This window comes from Poecilia mexicana, unplaced genomic scaffold (genome assembly GCF_051168715.1).
Source record: "Poecilia mexicana isolate PSO_F unplaced genomic scaffold, ASM5116871v1 scaffold_21, whole genome shotgun sequence".
Lineage (NCBI taxonomy): Eukaryota > Metazoa > Chordata > Actinopteri > Cyprinodontiformes > Poeciliidae > Poecilia > Poecilia mexicana.
The window spans coordinates 24,742,568-24,761,271 of NW_028263390.1; the positions used below are offsets into that span (position 1 = coordinate 24,742,568).

Here is an 18,704-nt window from a genome sequence, read left to right on the forward strand (position 1 = left end):
ACTTAAATCGGCGCCCCCTCCAGCCCCCCCCAAAAGGAAGGTACGTAAGGGTGAAGGAGCGTAGAAAACATACGGTCGCTCTATCCGTATGAGCGACCGTATGTTTACCCCCACCTCGAGACGAAGACACGTGAAAGGTAAAACTTGCTACATTTACATTTACATGTGCGCGAGGTGAAGGAGCGTAAGGGCGCGGTGAAGTGTATGCGAAGGCATCATTGGGGTGCCTCCCCCTCCAGACGGAGTTTTGTCGCCCCCTCTGGTGCAGCGCCCCTATGCGTTGCATGCGCTCCATACCCACTTTTTGCGCCACTGAGCATACCCCACATCACACCTATTGGTGTTCAAAGACCCATCCCTGTCAGGATGGGGAAGAACGTGTCTTGTCTCAGGTGGGTGGAGCACAGTGGCCAGACGACATGACTCTTCATATAACTGTGCTAGAGCTCCTCAAGGTGCTGGAGGTGACTCAGCACTTTGCTCCACTGCTGAAGGGTCAGCATGTTCTGATCCACACGGACAACAGAGTGGCAGCTGCCTATATAAATCGCCAGGGAGGCGTGTGCTCCGCTCAGCTGTTAAACATTGCCAGACAGCTGCTGTGCTGGGCGCATGTAAACCTGCTCTCGATCAGAGTGGTGTACATCCCTGGCGTCCTGAACAGAGGAGCGGACATGATGTTCAGGGGCAGCCCTCACTATGGGGACTGGAGTCTCCATCCTGAGCTGATCGCTCAAATATGGAGCAGATTCGGCAGAGCGGCAGTGGACCTGTTTGCTACGCGCAATACCAGCTGTGGTTCTCACTGAGTCCACGAGAGGACCCACCATTAGGGGTGGAGCGATTAGGGGTTAGGGTAGGAGGCCAGCAGGCCATTAGTGGAGTTTGTTTGGTCAGCGCAGCGCAACGATGAGCTCCGTCTCCCGTTTCACTAGGTTTACTGTCCGGAATGGTTACTCGTTTCACACGCTCGGCGTTCACAGATTAGGAAAATACGGATTTATGGGGCAGGGATCCGGGTGGGGAGACCCAAAGTTTAAAAAGTCTGAAATGCTTTGGCGGATCGGAACAATCGTTCTGTTGGGCCATGGTTCCTCCCACTGTCCCAGCCCGCCGGCGGTTCCCCTGCATAACCTCCAGTTCTACTGATTCCACAGCTCCTGGACTGAGTTCAGGATCAACAACTGTCAGTAATCCTGGTAGCACCCGATCGCTGGAATGCAGCGTGGTTTCCCAGTCTGCAGCAGCTGGTGTCGACCGTGGAACCTGCCATAGAGGAAGTGCTCCTCCAGGCCAGGGGAGCGATCAGGAGCCACCCAGAAATAGGGCAGCATCTCTGGGTCTGGCAGCTGAACGGGAGCACCTAGAAAGCTCGGTCTCCCTCAGGATGTGGTGCGCACCATTCAGGGCGCACGAGCTGCTTCTACCACAGTGTTATATGCTTCGAAGTGGTCAGCCTTTCAACGCTGGTGCGCGGGAGAGAGGGCGGAGCCCATTGCATGTCCTTTAGGCTGATTCCTGTCATTTCTTCAGCAGCTGATGGACAGAAACTTAGCTTTCAGCACCATTAAAACATATGCTGGAGCTATTTCCTCCTGCCTTGAGGGTTTTGGTGACAGAACGATCTCTAACCACCCGCTGATGAAGCGGTTTCTGAGAGATATGCTCAGAAGCAAACCAGTGTCACGTCCACTTGTTCCTCTGTGGGATTTAACACTGGTCCTGCACGCTCTGGTTGAAGCTCCATTTGAGCCTTTAGCCCAGGCTCCTCTGAAGGTCCTGTCTTTTAAAACTGCTCTGCTGTTGATCCTCACGTCTGCAAAGAGAGTGAGCGATTTATCCACTCTCTCTGTTACTCCCTCTCCTCTCAGAATACAAGCCGACGTCAGCTCAGCTGTGCTGCTTCCCAATCCTGCTTTTACTCATAGAAGCATGACAAGCTCGTTCAGATCAAGGGAGATATCTCTGGAGGGTTCTTATCCCCCTCCTCATAAATCTGAGACAGAAGCTGCTTCTCATGTTCTCTGCCCCGTGCGCATGCTCTCTTGTTATGTGGCGCTCACGTCTGCACTGCGTCATTCTCAGCGTCTGTTCGCGCTTTACAGAGATAACTCAGTGGGGCGTCCTGTCTGCCCAGCGTCTTTCTCACCGCTTGTGTGAGGCCATCTCACAGGCTTGTACTTCTTCTGGATTGGATCCTCCAGAGAATCTGAGAGCTCACTCCACCAGAGGGATTTCATCCGTGGAGGTTTGTCCACATTTGTAACAAAAATGCAGAAAGTGACTGTCAGAGTTCTGCGTGGAGGAATGTCTGTGGAGGACATTTGCACGGCAGCTTCCTGGTCATCTCCGTGCTCATTTATTCGGTTTTACCTGTGTGATGTTCCCACGTTCTCTATGACCCATTCTGTCCTCAGAATCCTGAGAGAATAATTATTTTTGTCACGTTTATTTACAAAGCATTTGAGAGCAGCAGCAGGCCTGTTTGTCTCAACCTTTCTGACCAGATGTCATTCGTAATTACACACTCTAGGCTGAGACTGTTTTTGTTATATGCGAGCAGATGCTTCATGGTGGTGGTCTGGATGGACCCAGTGAGGCATAGACTACATCCTGCTTCGCCTTTAACCCACTAGCGATAGCCTTAAAGGGCGAAGCCTGTACGAAATAGAACATTGGTTACGTATTGTAATCCCAGATTCTATGAGTATAGGCGCAGCCCTTTAAGCTGTGGCCCTCACTGGTTCCTGAATAGCTGAAGAAAAAGGCTGTTAGGGAGCCGTTTGTCCAGTCTGACTGCTTTTTATACAGACCGGGGTGAGCCCCACCCAGCAGGAGAGCGTGGACTAAGCTTTTTTCAGTGCTGCGCTGCGCGCAAGGGATAAACGCACTAGCGATTGCCTTAAAGGGCTGTGCCTATACTCATAGAATCTGGGGTTACAATACGTAACCAACAGTTCAACGGGAAGTTTTAATGAGTTTATAGAGGTTTTTAAGGCCCACACAAACAGAAGAACATCAGAATCACTTTTTTGCCGTCGGATCAGAAAAATAAACTAACAGAAACTGAACCACAGGATAAATAAATGTTGTGCATCACTTTAAGCAGACAGTGATGTTCCCGAGAAGTTGCCATCATCTGCCAAGGTAAACTTATCTGCTCCTCAGTACATACCCTACGTGTTTACCTAGGGAAATAGGAAACAGGACTTCTCAATTACTAGTTACTTTCCTTTTACTAAAGTTGTTTGTGAGCCAACTACCAGTTACAAATATACAGACAGAGTGTCTCATCAGGTCATCGATCACAAGTACCTTCACAGCTGACTCGTTTTCCTCATCCTCCTCCACTTCTTTTCAGAGTTTGTTTCAGAGTAACTATTAATAAGTTACTCTGGCTATTCTAGAACTGTCTGAGGTGATCTCACTGCTGCAAATTTACTTTTGAAATGTTTAAATGGGCAGTATTATGTAAAATGTACCTTTTTAAACTTTACATCATATTGTAATGTGATTTCCTTATCAAGAGCATACCTGGATTGTTGCTTTGATTCGTTCATGCATATTTGACAAGTCCTTTCTCAAATATGCTGTGGCAACCATTCAGCTGTGGAAAACGATTAGGTGCACCAAGGTTACAGCTCCTGCTCTTTTCAAGATGCATCTCCTCTTCAGAGCTAGTTTCCAACCTTCTCAGCTCCCGTCTCACAGAGCAGCCCTCCCATTTAAGCTCTCCACTCAGCTCCTTTAGACTAGTTAGCAGCAATTATCACACACCTCATGAAACTGCGCTTCTGCTGAGCTTGTTATATGAGATATTTCTCAGTGCAACACTGGTAAAAATGTTGCTAAAGGGATAACAGAGAACCAATATTGTGAAGGTGGAGTTTCAGAAAGAACAGAAGTTTTTATGAGACAGAGCCCCAATTAAGGGATTAAATTACAAAGTCAAATTTCTTTTATGTCATATTTGATATATATACAGGATTTGTACAACAATATGGGTACTTAATTGTGCTATAAAATGTCAGTATATTCCTGAAAATTCCATAATCCTGCCCCTTTCAAATCTTTTACCATTAAACTGTTGACACGTTCATGTTCTGTGGTATCTTTGAAATGTAAACTGCACTTAAGATAGCAACTTAATCATTTTGTCGACTTAAGCTAGTACGAGAGTTTTGGTTCAATGGCGGCATAGAGTGAGTTGCGTTTCCAGCAGACCTGGCTCTTTTTTAGACTACTTTTTAAGAATGGGGACCATGAGAGTACACCATTCAGTAGGTTGTGTAACTCGTTCTATGACACCATTAACTTCCATTCTTTCCAGGTCTCTTTACTCTCTGTAGCAAGGGAAAGGGTGTGTGGGATGCTATGTGTACAGCATATGGCACAGACAAACAACTTTTCTTCTTGCCGCTGAACACACTGGTGAAAGCAGGCTCTCTCATGGATGATATTTCTCCGGGGAAAGAAATATTAATCAAATTTCCCCATAACTATGACAAAGTCATTCCGGTCCTCCTACACTAAGGGACGGCAGCTCTAACGGTTTTCCCTCAGAACTGGACACACAGCGCTCACACTTGTAAGAGTCTTTGCTGTAAACACAGTAACAAAGTAACAGAGTTCTGTATATGACAATGAAGTCCTGCATTCAAAATAAAAATGTAAGTAAAAGTTTTGACAACAAAAGACATGAAATCCTATTTTCAGAAAGAAAATGTGTGCTCTTGGGTTATAGCAGAAAATCCCTCCATATATATATCTGTTGTAAATACATGAATGCCATGCAGGAACATCAGGATGCAGAGAGTCAGAGTGAGGGAGAGATAGGATTCAACTAGATATTTTAGTGAAATATTTGTGGCTCAAAATGATAGGAGAAAAAATATATATTTTGGCTTTTTTTGCCAAAAAAAAGCCAAAAGGTGCTTTTCAACCTTTTGAGAGCCATGGCTCATGTTTGGCAAGTTATTGAATGCAGGACTGGAAAGTGAGACAGCACACCGAGTTATCAGTGAAGAGCTAAGGTGTCTGTTAGGTGTGGAAAGTATCATTTTTTATTTAGTTTTGTAGGGCAAACTGTTGCACTGATGTAGAGAGTTGTTCAGGAATAAAGTGTTTTTTAGACTTCATATTTGTTAGTCAAACTACTGTATTAGATTTAAAACTGCTGAGTCCTATTTTACTATCTGTTTTCTACATTAGAAAACAGATTGCCAGTCAACTTGTATCAATGCAGTTTGACCAATAATAAAATTAATTTTGACCAATAAAATGTATCAGAATCTGGTAGCAAGCTTGTGTGTGCTACCAGATTATTCAGCTTGCTAGTTGAAAGGCAAATGATAAAGTAAGTGTACAGTGCTGGAATGACAGTCACTATGCTTTATTTAATAAAGATTCAAACCATTTTTTTGCAGAGGAAATGGAAGATGATGATTTTTTGGACTGTTTGCCAATTTAATATGATAAAACATATACACACATATGTATAGTGTCATACAGTTAATTTATTACCAGGGATAGCATAGAAAAGAGGTTGAAAATATTTTGTCGTCACTTTCTTATTAGCAAAAGTATTGTGATAAATTTGAAGTTCATATTGCCCATCTTTACCCTGACTTTTCCAAATTACAACCAGGTCTCCAAAAGCATTTTGTTTGGGGTGCTATGGAGCCAGGCCTAGTATAAAAGCATCTGGTTAGAATCAAGCCAACAACTGTGTCCACATTCTGAGCACAAAGTCCCACTTATAACTGCATGAACCTGCCACAACCACGCACACACACATTTGTAATTCTACTCTTGTTAGGCATTTTTCCCCAACACTTACCCTAACCCTATCTAAAACTTTCTTCACATCACACTTCTAAACCTTAACCTCTAACCCTACAAAAGGGGGTACAGCACACGAGGCCTGTCACAATAAACAATAAATCAATTAAACATTTGTTCCTTGAAACATTCATCTTGGAGTTAATGATGTATGCAGTTTGTTTATGCTCAGCATTTTTGCAGTCAGGGATATGAAAGCACCTTTGTTCTATATGCAAAAATCTCAAAAATATGAATAAAAAAATATCCAAAGAATGTACAAAATAGGCTAAATAAATGTTTATTCGCAAACACGCACGCACACACGGTTTCCTGAAAAACAGAACATCGCAGCCACTCACTAGCAGTCCATCCCACTGCACTGTAAGCATGAGCAGAGCCCTTGTAGTGTGTGTTGTTGAGGAAAAATGAATATTTTTAGTGTTTAATACAGTTAATCTTACGGCATGAGAAAAGGTATATTGACCATGGCTATTTTGAACAAATTTCTTAATTTAGAACAGGTTTATGTTAATGATTTAAAACTAAACTATTGATGGGTAAGTATTCAACTTACGGGAAGGAAAATGGAGATCAAAAGGGAGCTCTCAATGAGGCTCCTGTTGTGTTATCAGAGGACAGAAGGCCATAAAAGTAGCATCTGCAGGAAGGCAGTATCACTTGGATGAGCGTGGGAGAGAGACGTTTGCTCGGTTCAAGGAAGATCAAAAAGTCTTCCAAAACTAACATCTGGGACGGTGTAAAACTGAATACAACATAGAATGTTTAAAACCACTACCATTTAATTTGTAAGACATTTTTCTTAGTTATTAATAGCATGCTCTGACTGAAAATAGTTTAATCGTAGTTTTAGAATTACTAATTTAGTCAGTGATGAATGTATTTTGAAATTGTATTATCTGTTACTATATCAGAATCAAATAGAAAATGTTTTGTTTAGTATTAGAAAACTGCTCAGGTTTATGGTGAAAAGGGTTTTGGAAAATGATTGTGTTAATTTTTATACTCAGGATTTAATATTATATTTGATAGGTTAGAAAAAGGAATTTTACCCCATTCTGTTCTGTCAATTTTATGTATTACTTTTGGTTTACGGCAAGACTCAATCTTTTGAAGTGCTGAATGCAGAAGAACAAAATTAGGTTTGTGGAGATAACCTTTGCTTCAGCTATATACAAGATTTTAAGTTTCTTCCTGTGTAGGGAGAAAGCGGGAGAGATTCCAGATTTCACACCATCTGTGAAGTATCTTTCTCTGTTTTTCGTTGCCTAGTTAGCCTTAAAATAGCAGGAGTTCAGGAGAAACTCTGCTCTCACTTTGTTTAAACAAAGGGGATAAAATGGCCTTTGATCTTGGAAGTAAATTGTAAGGAGTTTCTAACTTTTAAGAGTGTCCATAATAGCTTCCAGCTGGTCAAGCAGAGGTACGCCTTATTTGAATATATTAAAGAGGAAAAACACGCCTTTACTATAAAAGTTTGTACACAGGAGTAACAAATCAGATTGCTGCCTTATTTTGCTTTTGCATCAGCACTCTCCAAAGACGTGTCTTTGCCTTTTTTTCTCTATCCTCTTTGTCTCAGGTAAATGAATGTATGTCTCTGTTGTTCTGCAGTTTCTGTTGTAATTTCATACGTTTTCTATTGAATTAAACTCTGAAATTCTGTGAAGTCAACACTCATTGTTGTTGTCTGTGTGGCTACAGAACCTGGGATCAGTGAGAAGAAGATTGAGCCAGATATTTCCCAAAATATACTATAACTTAAAATCTTCTTCAACAGTGTGTTTCAGCATTTCTTACCTTAATCAACTGATTCTGATTTTCTCAGACACCGATTTTGTTTGAAAAGTTATGAAATATGCCAAGAAAATTAAGTGGGCAACAGTGGGATGACTATCTGAAACCATGCACATGCAGACATGACCTAGTGGGCAGGTCTGTCATTTGCTCTGCGGTGAGAGCAAATGAGGACAGTGACTGATTTTCAGACCTTGGAGGGGGTAGATAAGATTGATGGATGAGATTGGTCCTGTGTTCTGTCGGTCCTGACACAGCGAATCTGGGCCAATTTATTGCTGCATTTTTAATTCTAAAAAATATCTTATATGAAATTCTCGGTGCATATGTGAGCTTACTGTAGCTATGCAGAAACTGAAACTCATGTCCTGATATGAGTGCTGGGACTCTCCTCAGGGCGTAAAGCAGTCATTAACAATCTCAGTTGGTTAACTGGAATTAAATGAAACATATATTCAAATGTGCCTTGCTTACTCAGTCACTCAGTTGTCTTACTATAGAAATGTGTCTCTATACAGAGGATGCAGGAACTTACTTCCCCAGTATCAAGAGGGATCCAGCCCGTTACTTGCAGCCCTGCTCAGACTCTGTGAAGACCTGGCTGCGCAGCATGAAGACCGCTGGGAAGATCCTCATCCTCATCACCAGCTCCCACAGTGACTACTGCAAACTCATCTGTGAATTCATCCTAGGGTAAGAGACTGAACCAGTCTTTCACTCTGGAGTGACACCAACTCTGGAGGTCTCTGATGTGTCAACTCTCTCACGTGTCATCAGGTTTTATTTTACTTTGTGTTGGCTCACTTGTTCTGTTCATTTGAGTTGAAGCGGTTGAGTGTCTACATCCTCCTGTTATTTAACAGGAGGATGTAGATGTAGCTGTGGAGGAGCTCTGTTAGTTTCTGGTGTGTCAGTGGAAAGACAGTAACATACTGATATTCTTTCACACTCAAGAAAATAAAAGGGATGAGTCATTCAAAGACAGATTCTGGCTGCTAATAAAGAACAATGAAATAATCTTCATATTTTTTATTTGTCGTATACAAATATATTTGTATGCAAATAACTTGTGCGTCAAAACTGGATACGCTTCAGTTTTATCCCGTTTTACCAACTGGATACCAAGTGGAGGCAAAACTGGATACTCTCTCTCCAACCAATCACACACATACACACACATATTTCTACTCGTTTGGCATTTAGCCCTAACACTTATCCTAACGTTAAGTAAAACTTACTTCACGTCATACTTCTAAACATAATCCCTGGGCCTACAAAAAGAGGGTCCACCACATTAGCACTGGGCTTTGGCCCCATACGCCCATTGGTCTTCAGAGGATTATTAAATTTGGTGGACCCTGGGGGGATCACGTGATGCACGATGCGGAATAGTTGTGTGTCTTTCGTCTCCTTTCTGGGTCGAAGTAAAACTATTAAAGACAACAACCCACCGTGTGAGCTGAAACAGTTGTGGTAAGCTTCGACATATCTCTAGATAATTTTTATGTACCTGCTGCATCGAGCAAAAAGAAGAAAGGAGGTGGCAAAGGTGGGGCTAATACTAGCATACCCGCAGCTAGCCAAAATGACCGAGACTGTGACTGAAGATATGGAGCAGGGGTGCATTGTGAGTGACGTGGAAGAAGCTAATACTCTATAAGAAGACACTATAGTAGAGCGAGTTACTAAGAATATCGAAGAAATACTGGACAGAAAAGTAGCTGCAATTCTTAAATCAGTTTCTGAACTCTCAGAGAAATTCAACAGCATGATGTGGCGAATGGCTACTGCTGAACAGCGCATTTCTGATCTGGAGGATGTAACAACCAGAAGTGCACCCAGAATGGACGGTATGGAGAAAACTGTTAAAAGGGCACTGGAAAGGCTGGACAGTTTCAAAAATCACAGCGGGCGCCAGAACATTAAGATTATGTGTCTAAAAGAAGCCATCAAAGGCAGAGAACCGGTGGCTTTTTTCGAGGCGTGGATTCCTAAAGTCCTGGGACTGCAGCAGACACGGAAAAAAATCGAAAGAGCCCACCGTACAGGACCCTCGGCGGGACGAAACGACCAAGACCATCCGCGAGCAGTCCTGGTGAGGCTACACAACCACATCGATAAACAAAAGATTCTCGGCGCTGCAAGGAATAAAGGAATAATTCAGGTAGAAGATTGCAGAGTCTCCTTTTACCAAGACTTTTCTGCAGTAATCATAAAGAGACAGGAATCCTCAGGCGCTCGGCGACGGCTGCGAGGCCGGCGTCAATACGCGTTCTTGTTCCCTCTGGTTATCAAGATCTTCAGCCAAAATGGGACGACCACATCTCTTTCTGACATGAAAGAAATTAACGAATTCATCAAGACACTTCATAAATGACTTCACATGGATCTTTCCACACGTCCGAGCAGGCATAAAAGACTGTGCAATAATGCGAGGTAAACACAACACTCATAAGATTTGTACCTTAATAACAGTCATAATTTTAAATCAGTTCTGCTTATACTGTTTTACAACGGTACGTTGAGGTCAAACATCTTCATTATATCCGGCATTCGTATATCCACGGTGGCTTAATATTTAGACCCAGACAGGGCAGAGTGCTTAATTCTTTTTCTGATCTTGGTTTTTCACTGGCCCCCACACCTGCTGTACCTTAGAGTTAGGCTATGACAAGTTTGTTATTGTTATCTTTTTATGTTACAGTTTCTTTGTTGGAGGCTGGTCCAAGCTTTGTGTAATGTTTTGGTTTTTGCTTGGAACTTTTTTGTTGGCTTGTCAGTGTGGCGTTCCGTGGTTTGGACTATATAATGTTGTTTGTTGCCAACAACGCCACCTGGGGTTTTCACCCAGGAATTAATGAAAGGACACAGGTCCGGTTTTGCAAAAAAGCGAGAGACAGGCTTCAAGACAATAAAAATTTATTATGACAGGGAGTAAAAAAATACCTGTATCTGAACAAAAAGAAAATTCACAAAATAAATCCGACTAGGCTTACCGGTGGATACGGCCAGGTCCTGGATGGTAGGCTCCAAAGCAAAGAAATCAAAACAAACACCCGTGAGGTCACTCACTCCTTGTAAATCCCTCCACCTATTGGTATTAATCACTGCACAGTCACACCAAAAAGGGACGCCGCATCCAGTCCCGAGCGCACCACCGGTGGTCTAGAAAATAAAAATAAGAAAAGACAATTTGTTAAAAATACAGGCAATAAAAGAAATAAAAATGTCTAAATAAAACCATAAAAATCCCTGTGCTCGACGGCACAGCAAAATGAGCAACCCAGTCCTAATCCAATCCGAAATGAATGCGATCAGCCGCTCCTTGTTTCGATTTCGGAAGGGGGGGGGCGTGTCCCAGGCAGCCGGTCTCTCTCTCGCAACCGCTAAGTAAGCAGTGACTTGGTGCAGGCAAAGCAGCAGCGTTATGTGTGGCAATCAGTCGAGATTCCTAAATAATAAAACAGTTTAAAATAAAGGAATAAAAAACAAGATTTGTCACTCATTCCACCTACCGATTAGGCCAAGCTCTCCACACTTGCACCCAAATGGGAACGCTCAAATGTTGGCACTTTTTGCAGGAACCACCTCACCCACGATCAACGTGGAGGTAAATACGCCCGTCCGTTTCTGCTGATAAAAGGCTCTACATGACTACAATGTATAAGCAGCTGTAAATACGCAGGTAGCCAACCTCACCTGTACTCGGCGCACAGACAGCTCAACACGGAAGCGCGGTGTGTCAACAGCAAACAACGTCAGACTTCTTCTTCTTCTTCTTCTTTTTGTTTTATGGCGGTTGGCAAACAACTTCCAGGTGCATTACCGCCACCTTCTGGACTGGAGCATGAACCAGATGTCTAATCCCTATAGTCTCCCTATTAGACCTGTTTTTCTAAGAAACCTAAACACGGAATTAAAAACCACATCTCCAGATGATTTTTGTAGCAGATCTCTAATATTTAATTTAACTTTATTCCTATTTAACTCTTCTACTAATTCCTCTCTTTCTAGATTATATTTATTACATTCCATAAAAATATGTATAACTGTTTCCATCTTTCCACAAAAATTACATAACCCCGTACTATGTTTATTTATTATTTTCAAAGTGCTATTTAACCCTACATGTCCAAATCTTAACCTAGATATAATATCTTCCTCTTGTTTATTCCTATTTTCTTTTCTACACTCCCCCACTTTTTTTTGAATATTATAATAAAACCTTGCTTTCTTTTCACCCTCCCACTGTTCCTGCCACTTCTTCTTGTAATATATTTTACTTATACTCCTTATCTCATTTTTACTATACTTAACTTCCAGTTCAACTTCATTTCTCTTACTCGCACTCTTTGCAAATGTATCTGCTAATTCATTTCCAACTATTCCGGTATGAGCCGGAATCCAAATAAATTTAACAGTAGATCCATTTTTTCCCATTTTATGTATTGATTTATTTATATCTATCAGAATGTCTTGTCTTGCTTCCGACTCTTGTTCCATAATACTTATTAATGCACTACTTGAGTCAGAACAAATTAACACTTTCTTTTCGCTTAATTTTTCACTCCATTTTAACGCCATTGAAATAGCCAGTAACTCTCCTGTGTATACATTCAAACTATCCGTTAACCTTTTATTTTCCATAATGTTTAAATCTGGAATTATAAATGCTATTCCTACTCTATCATTTATCATTTTCGATGCATCTGTGTATATTTGTAAGTATTCTCCATATACCCTTCTTATGTATCTTTCCACCTCTCCTTCTACCGTTTGTTTTCCTTCTTCCAACAATGTTAAATCAACTTTCATCTCTTTTTGTATCCAAGGCAGATTACATGAAAAATCCACCACCGGGCTAATTAAACATTGATTTAATCCTATTTCCTTTATGTCCTTATTTATTATCCATCCAAAACTATTTACATTTACACTCTTAACACTTTCTTGGCATGGTTGTAATATATTATTTATAGGATAATTTCTTTTATGCCCTTTTACGTTTGCCCAAAACCCTACTCCTAATTGTTTCCTTCTTAACTCCAATGGCATTTCCCCCATTTCTACCTGTAGTGCTGACACTGGTGTCGTCTTCATTGCCCCACAGCAAATTCTTAACGCTTGATACTGTATTTTATCTATTTCTTTTAATAAGTGACTTGAGGCAGAATTATATACCACACATCCATAATCTATTACCGATCTAATAAGTCCAATATATAATATTTTCAAAGTTTTCCTACCTGCTCCCCATTCTTTGCCTCTTAAACACTTCATGATATTTAATATTTTTTTACTTCTCTCTATTATTTTACTAATATGTATTTTCCACAACGTCAGACTGGAGCTCACCTCTGCTTTTATACTGAGCGCCCTCTGGCGCTATTGGCCCACTTGCAGTCACCCTGCCAGCAGGTGCAGTCTCCACCTCTTCCTGCTTGCACATGGAATGTAAAAGGTTCTAATAATGCAGTAAAAATGATTCTATTCTAAATAGTTTAAAGAAGGACTGGACCCAAGTACCGTAGAAACTCATCTCACAGACGAGGAACATAAAAAATATTTAAGAGAATGGGTAGGACAAGTTCATTTCTCATCATATTCAACAAATAAAAGGGGGGATCATAATTTTAAGACATAAAAATCTCCCTTTCACAGCTTTAGATACATTTAAAGACATGGAAGGTAGAGTCATCTTGATTAAAGGTACTCTATATGGAGAGAGTTTTTTACTTGGTACTGTATATGGCCCAAACATGAATGATGAGGATTTCTTCGCTGTGCTTCTTAATCAAATTGCTGAATGGATTGCCCAAACATACTTATCAGAGGTGATTTTAACTGCTCTTTATGCCCTGTCATGGACAGGTGCCCTCCCCAAAACACCCAGTCTAAAAACTATTTTAGAAGAACTGGATTTAATAGACATATGGAGGCATTTCAACCCCTTAACAGAAAGCTTCACTTTTCACTCGTTGCCACATTCAATGATGACACACATTGATTATTTGTTTATGTCGAATTATTTGGTCCACTTTGTGGAAGAGTCAGAGATGGGAACTGTTTCCCTCTCTGACCATGCTCCTGTTATGCTGGTGATGCAACCGGCCAGACCACTGGATCACACAGCTTCATGGAGGTTAAATAGATTGCTGCTGCTGCTAAATGAAGACTTTACAAAATTGCTAGAAGAGCAGACAGATGTTTATTTAGAATTCAATGATGATAATAGTACTGACTAGAGGTGTGCCGATCGATCGGTCACCGATCATAATCGGGCCGATTTTCGTGAAAAAGTGCATGATCGGTGATCGGCGATCATTGTCTCTTTTACCGATACCGATCACCTCTTTTCCAGCCTGCCTGTGCAGCTGGTCTCCTCTTTCCTTCACTCTGCGCAAACGCGCAGCAACAAATCCTAAGCGATGTGGAACTATAACGCACTGAGTGAAAGGGGAAGTTTGAGTGTTGCAGCGGAAAATTGAAGTAGGTCAAAATGCATCAACACAACGAAGCTAATATGACATAAAAACAAAGCCATACTTGACGGAGTTTGGCTACATCGAGGCTCACTGCAGTAAAAAAGACATATGGAGGATCAGACAGCAGGTAAAGCAGCGCACAGCTACAAACACTCACCCGGATTAGCATGACGGTCAGAAAGCTAAACAAATAACCCACAAAATTATTTAAGTCTTCGAGCTGCGATGTAAGACGCTGGTTCTGCTCTCCTGTTGAACCGCTGCTACGCTACAGGTAGTAATATCTGACAGACGGAGCTTCGCTTCTGCTCCACCTGGTAGTGACTCTCACACCGAACCTGTTTAAAGCTGCAGCATCTAACTTAAAAAAAATAAATTTTACATACGTTTTAAAACTTTCGCTGTCCTAACATGAGACAGATAATCTCTAAAAAAATAATCCATCTCCTCCCTGTTCTGCATAATTACTCCGCTCAGTCAGAAACAGCCAATCAGAGCTAGCAGTAACCAGCTAGCCGCCATGCTATCAGGAAGTTTTCATTCAGTAACTCTGGATTGTTTATTGTAATGGATCCTGTTTTTGCCTTTGAATGTTAAGTTTTATACTTGAACTTCTTGGCAATGTTGAGAGGTTTTATTTTGGCTCTTTGCATTATTTAGCCTCTTCAGAGCCTTCATATGTTATCAGTCTGTTAAAGATATTATTATCAATAGCAGTACAATTTGCACAATGCCTGTTTTGTTTAGTTTTCTTCTTGAAAAAAGTTATTAAAAACAAGTTTTTGTCTAAATTAAGGTGAATTCATGGTTCCTTTTTCCACATAATGTAACCGGTAGTGTTTATGATAAAAAATAAATAAATAATAATTATGTGATCGGTATCGGTGATCGGTATCGGTGTATCGGCCCTCATGGGTGATCGGTATCGGTATCGGCAGGAAAAAACCTGATCGGCACATCCCTAGTACTGACCTCAGATTGGTATGGGATGCTCATAAGGCAATATCATATTCCAGTCGTAAGATGAAAGAACGATTAGCAGAACAAAATAAAATTGAAAACAAAATTTAAAAACTTGAAGAGGAATATATTGTATCCAAATCAGGTAAAATTCTAGGGGAACTAAAAACAGCTCGGGCTTCTCTATCTGATATAATAACAAAGAAAGCTGACAAGGATATATTATTTGCACAGCAAAAGTTCTTCGAACACGGAAACATACCAAACAAATATTTGACAAGATTAGTAAACAAATCCTCTGGTACAAACTTTATATCCTTAATTCAGGATGAAAACGGTCATTGTCATATGGATAATAAACATATAAATGAATGCTTCAAACGGTTTTATGAAAAATTGTACTGTTCTGAAATAAAAAAAGACGCACTAGAACATGAACTGCTGGATAACTTAAATATTCCACAATTGGCACCAGAACAGGCAAACTTATTAGAAGGACCTGTAACAACTGTAGAAATCAAAAAGGCCTTCTCTTCACTCCAATCTGGTAAATGTCCAGGTGCTGACGGATATCCTGTTGAATTTTTTAAAACCTTAAAAGGTGAAATTAGCTCATTACGAGTCTTTAATACATCTCTTGAAAAATCTAAACTACCTGATACCATGTATATGGAAAATATTATTGTAATCCCAAAGAAAGATAAGACCCAGAACAATGTTCGTCATATCTACCAATTAGTTTGCTTGGTGTTGACATGAAGATTTTAATCCAAGATTTTGGCCACTAGATTGGAAAAGGTAGCCTGCAACATAGTCAACATAGACCAAGCTGGCTTTATAAAGGAGCGTTTGTCATCAAATAATTCCAGACGAATTATCAGTATTATTCAACACCTTAATCAGACACAAATACCTGGTATCATTGTCTCAATAGATGGTGAAAAGGCCTTCGACCGTGTCAAATTGGAGTACATGTTTGAAGTGCTATGGAGATTTGGACTTGGAGAAAATTTTATAAACTGGGTAAAACTTCTTTATAAAAAGCCCACAGGTTGACAAATGGTCTCTTGTTTGCACCCTTTGGGCTGGGAAGGTGGATGGCACAGGGAAGCCCTCTTTCTCCAAGCAATGATATTAAAGGTATAATAATAGGAACTAAAGTGTATAAAATATTATTATACACTGATGATATACTTTTAACTTTGACAGATCCTGTGAAATCTATCCCGGCTCTAATTGTGTCAACAAATTTGGTAAGATATCTGGGTATAAGGTAAATTATGGTAAATCAGAAATAATGCCTTTAAATGCCTGTGACCTATGGAGAACCAGCATTCATCAAACCATTTCGATGGGCTCCTACAGGATTAAAATATCTAGGAATACACATTACACCTAGAATTAGCCAGCTGTACTCAAAAAACATCAATCCCATGATTATTCATATTAAGGATAAGTTGGTGAGATGGAAGAAGCTCCCCATATACTTTCTGGGGAGAGTTGGCCTTATTAAGATGATAATTCTCCCTAAGTTTATTTATCCAGTGTCTATGTTGTTTTTGTTTATAGACTCTAAAGATCTAGTTGGAACCAATAAAGCAATATCAGAATTTGTTTGGGCAGGCAGAAAACCTAAAATTAAAGATGAAGTCTTACAACTTCCCAAATCCTTGGGTGGATGGTTGAGAACAATCTACTGTCTTTACATGCAAGAATTATTTCACAGTGGGCTACCCACAAGCATGCTCATCCATGGCTTGAGATCAAGGAAAGTATTTGTAAACCTTGTCACCCTATAAATATGTTAAATAAACAAAACTGAGAACTCCCACTCATTGTCAAATATAACTTTCTAATTACTAATGCTATTAAGGCATGGGGCATTCTCAGGAAAATATTTGGTCAGAAAAAAATTTCTCATCCCTGACAACATTGGTAGACAACCTGGATCTGACAGTAGAGGGTGCTGGTCCTGATCTAGGTTTTGGCAAGATGCTGGGATTACTAGGATACATGATCTATGGAATAATGGAAAATTCAAGACATTTGAGGACTTAAGAACACAGTGTGACATTGTCTCCAGGGACTTTTATAAATATCTTCAACTAAGGCAAAAATGGACTCACTTGAGTTCCCAGGAGATTATTATTTGCTTGAGAAAACAATTCTTGATTGTCATAAACGTGGGAGATTTGTGTCAAGATTCCATGCTGAATTACAACCCTAAGGAAAGATAATATGGAGATCAACCTGAAACATAACTCTGAAAAGCACAATTGATTCAGAAGCGTGGGAAGACATTTTGACTCTCCCTTCCAGAATCTTAGTATGTAACCGATATAAAGAAATGCAATATAATATTTTGCACAATGTATACATATCTCCATATATATATATATATATCAAGTACACACCATAAACTCTCCAAATTGTCCCAAATGTAAAGTAACCACAGGAACTAGAATTCACTGTTTATGGCAGTGTTTCTCAACCTTTTTTGGGCCAGCACCCCCCCAGCCTTTATCCAGGTCCCTCACCGCCCCCCACCAAAGAATTTGTAGGCTACTTTGCACTGATTATTATTTTATTATTAATGTTACTATCACTATTGTAGATGTTTTGATTTTTATGCTTGTTTCTGTATTTATCAAAAATAATTTCCCAGAGAACAAAAAGCCATGGGAATAGGAATTATTTTCACTCACAGGTCTCTATGAAAAATGTAATGAACATTCAAGTTAAAATCGGTAGGCCTAACAGCAGCCAATCAGAGTGGAAAAAATATTCTTATTTTGTGCCATTTTCTAGTTGTTAAATATTCCACAAAATGACCAGATAAAAGATGTTCAACATGCCAGTTTAAACTTTCAACTATTTGCAAAACGACTGAACATTAAAACATGGATAGAACTGTAACTACATTAATCATAGCTCTTCTTCTCTTCAGTGTTTGTTGGTTTCTGGTGGTGCACCTCTGTGCTGACCCTACAGGGAAACTGTAAAGGACCGAATAGCTGTCAAGTCTTGATAAGATGATCACTCTTTATAATTCTTTTTCAAAGGCTTTCATGACGAGGGAAATCAGTGTAGCAGGTTTAAAATCATTAAGACCTGGGCTTTTTCCAGGCTTACAGCATCTAAAAGATTCAGCCACAGAGAGAACATCAAAGGGGATGTGACCAGAGCAGAGAAGTTTGTTTTTCAGATTTGAAATCTCATTACTAAAAATCAAAAGAATCAAACCTAAGGTAAAACATGTTGAACTCATTTGCCAATCGGCTATCAGAATTAAAACCAGTAAGAACAACCTTCCTGATGCACTTAATCTCTGATCTAAAAATTGTTTATAAACCATTACAAACTGGGCCTAATCTTTTATAGACAAGGAAAAAACATTTCCAGCTTTTCCTTGTAATTCAATTTTGCATTTTATATTTCATTCTTAATTTCTATTTTAAGCAAATTCACCTCTTCAAGCTTTCCTTCACAGAATACCTTTCTTGTTTTGTTCAACAGATTTTTCAACAATTTTGACATCCAGGGTTTGCTATTTGGAAATATTTTAATTGTTTTTTTTTATTACACAGACTTAACGGAACGTCACATAGGTGCTTATAACAT

At 40.2% G+C, this 18,704-nt stretch overlaps 1 protein-coding gene, 1 long non-coding RNA gene and 1 pseudogene across 4 annotated transcripts in view; 2 read left to right on the forward strand and 1 right to left on the reverse strand.

Annotated features, from left to right (window-relative positions):
• Positions 1-18,704, forward strand: part of nt5dc1 (5'-nucleotidase domain containing 1) — a 163,770-nt gene that overhangs the window by 87,322 nt on the left and 57,744 nt on the right. For both annotated transcript variants that reach the window (XM_088002201.1, XM_088002202.1), the window contains exon 7: positions 8,157-8,331. In XM_088002201.1, coding sequence (XP_087858327.1) covers positions 8,157-8,331 — 175 coding nt within the window. The remainder of the gene's footprint in view (positions 1-8,156; positions 8,332-18,704) is intronic.
• LOC148153185 (uncharacterized) lies at positions 1,663-2,850 on the forward strand (annotated as a pseudogene).
• Positions 10,541-11,689, reverse strand: LOC148153186 (uncharacterized). Of its 2 annotated transcripts, XR_015761859.1 has the most exons (3): positions 11,338-11,689; positions 11,154-11,268; positions 10,541-11,089 (listed from the first exon to the last, which is right to left on the reverse strand). It is a non-coding gene; the product is annotated as an uncharacterized LOC148153186 (long non-coding RNA). The 2 variants fall into 2 exon arrangements; XR_015761858.1 differs by having other exon boundaries at positions 11,154-11,689.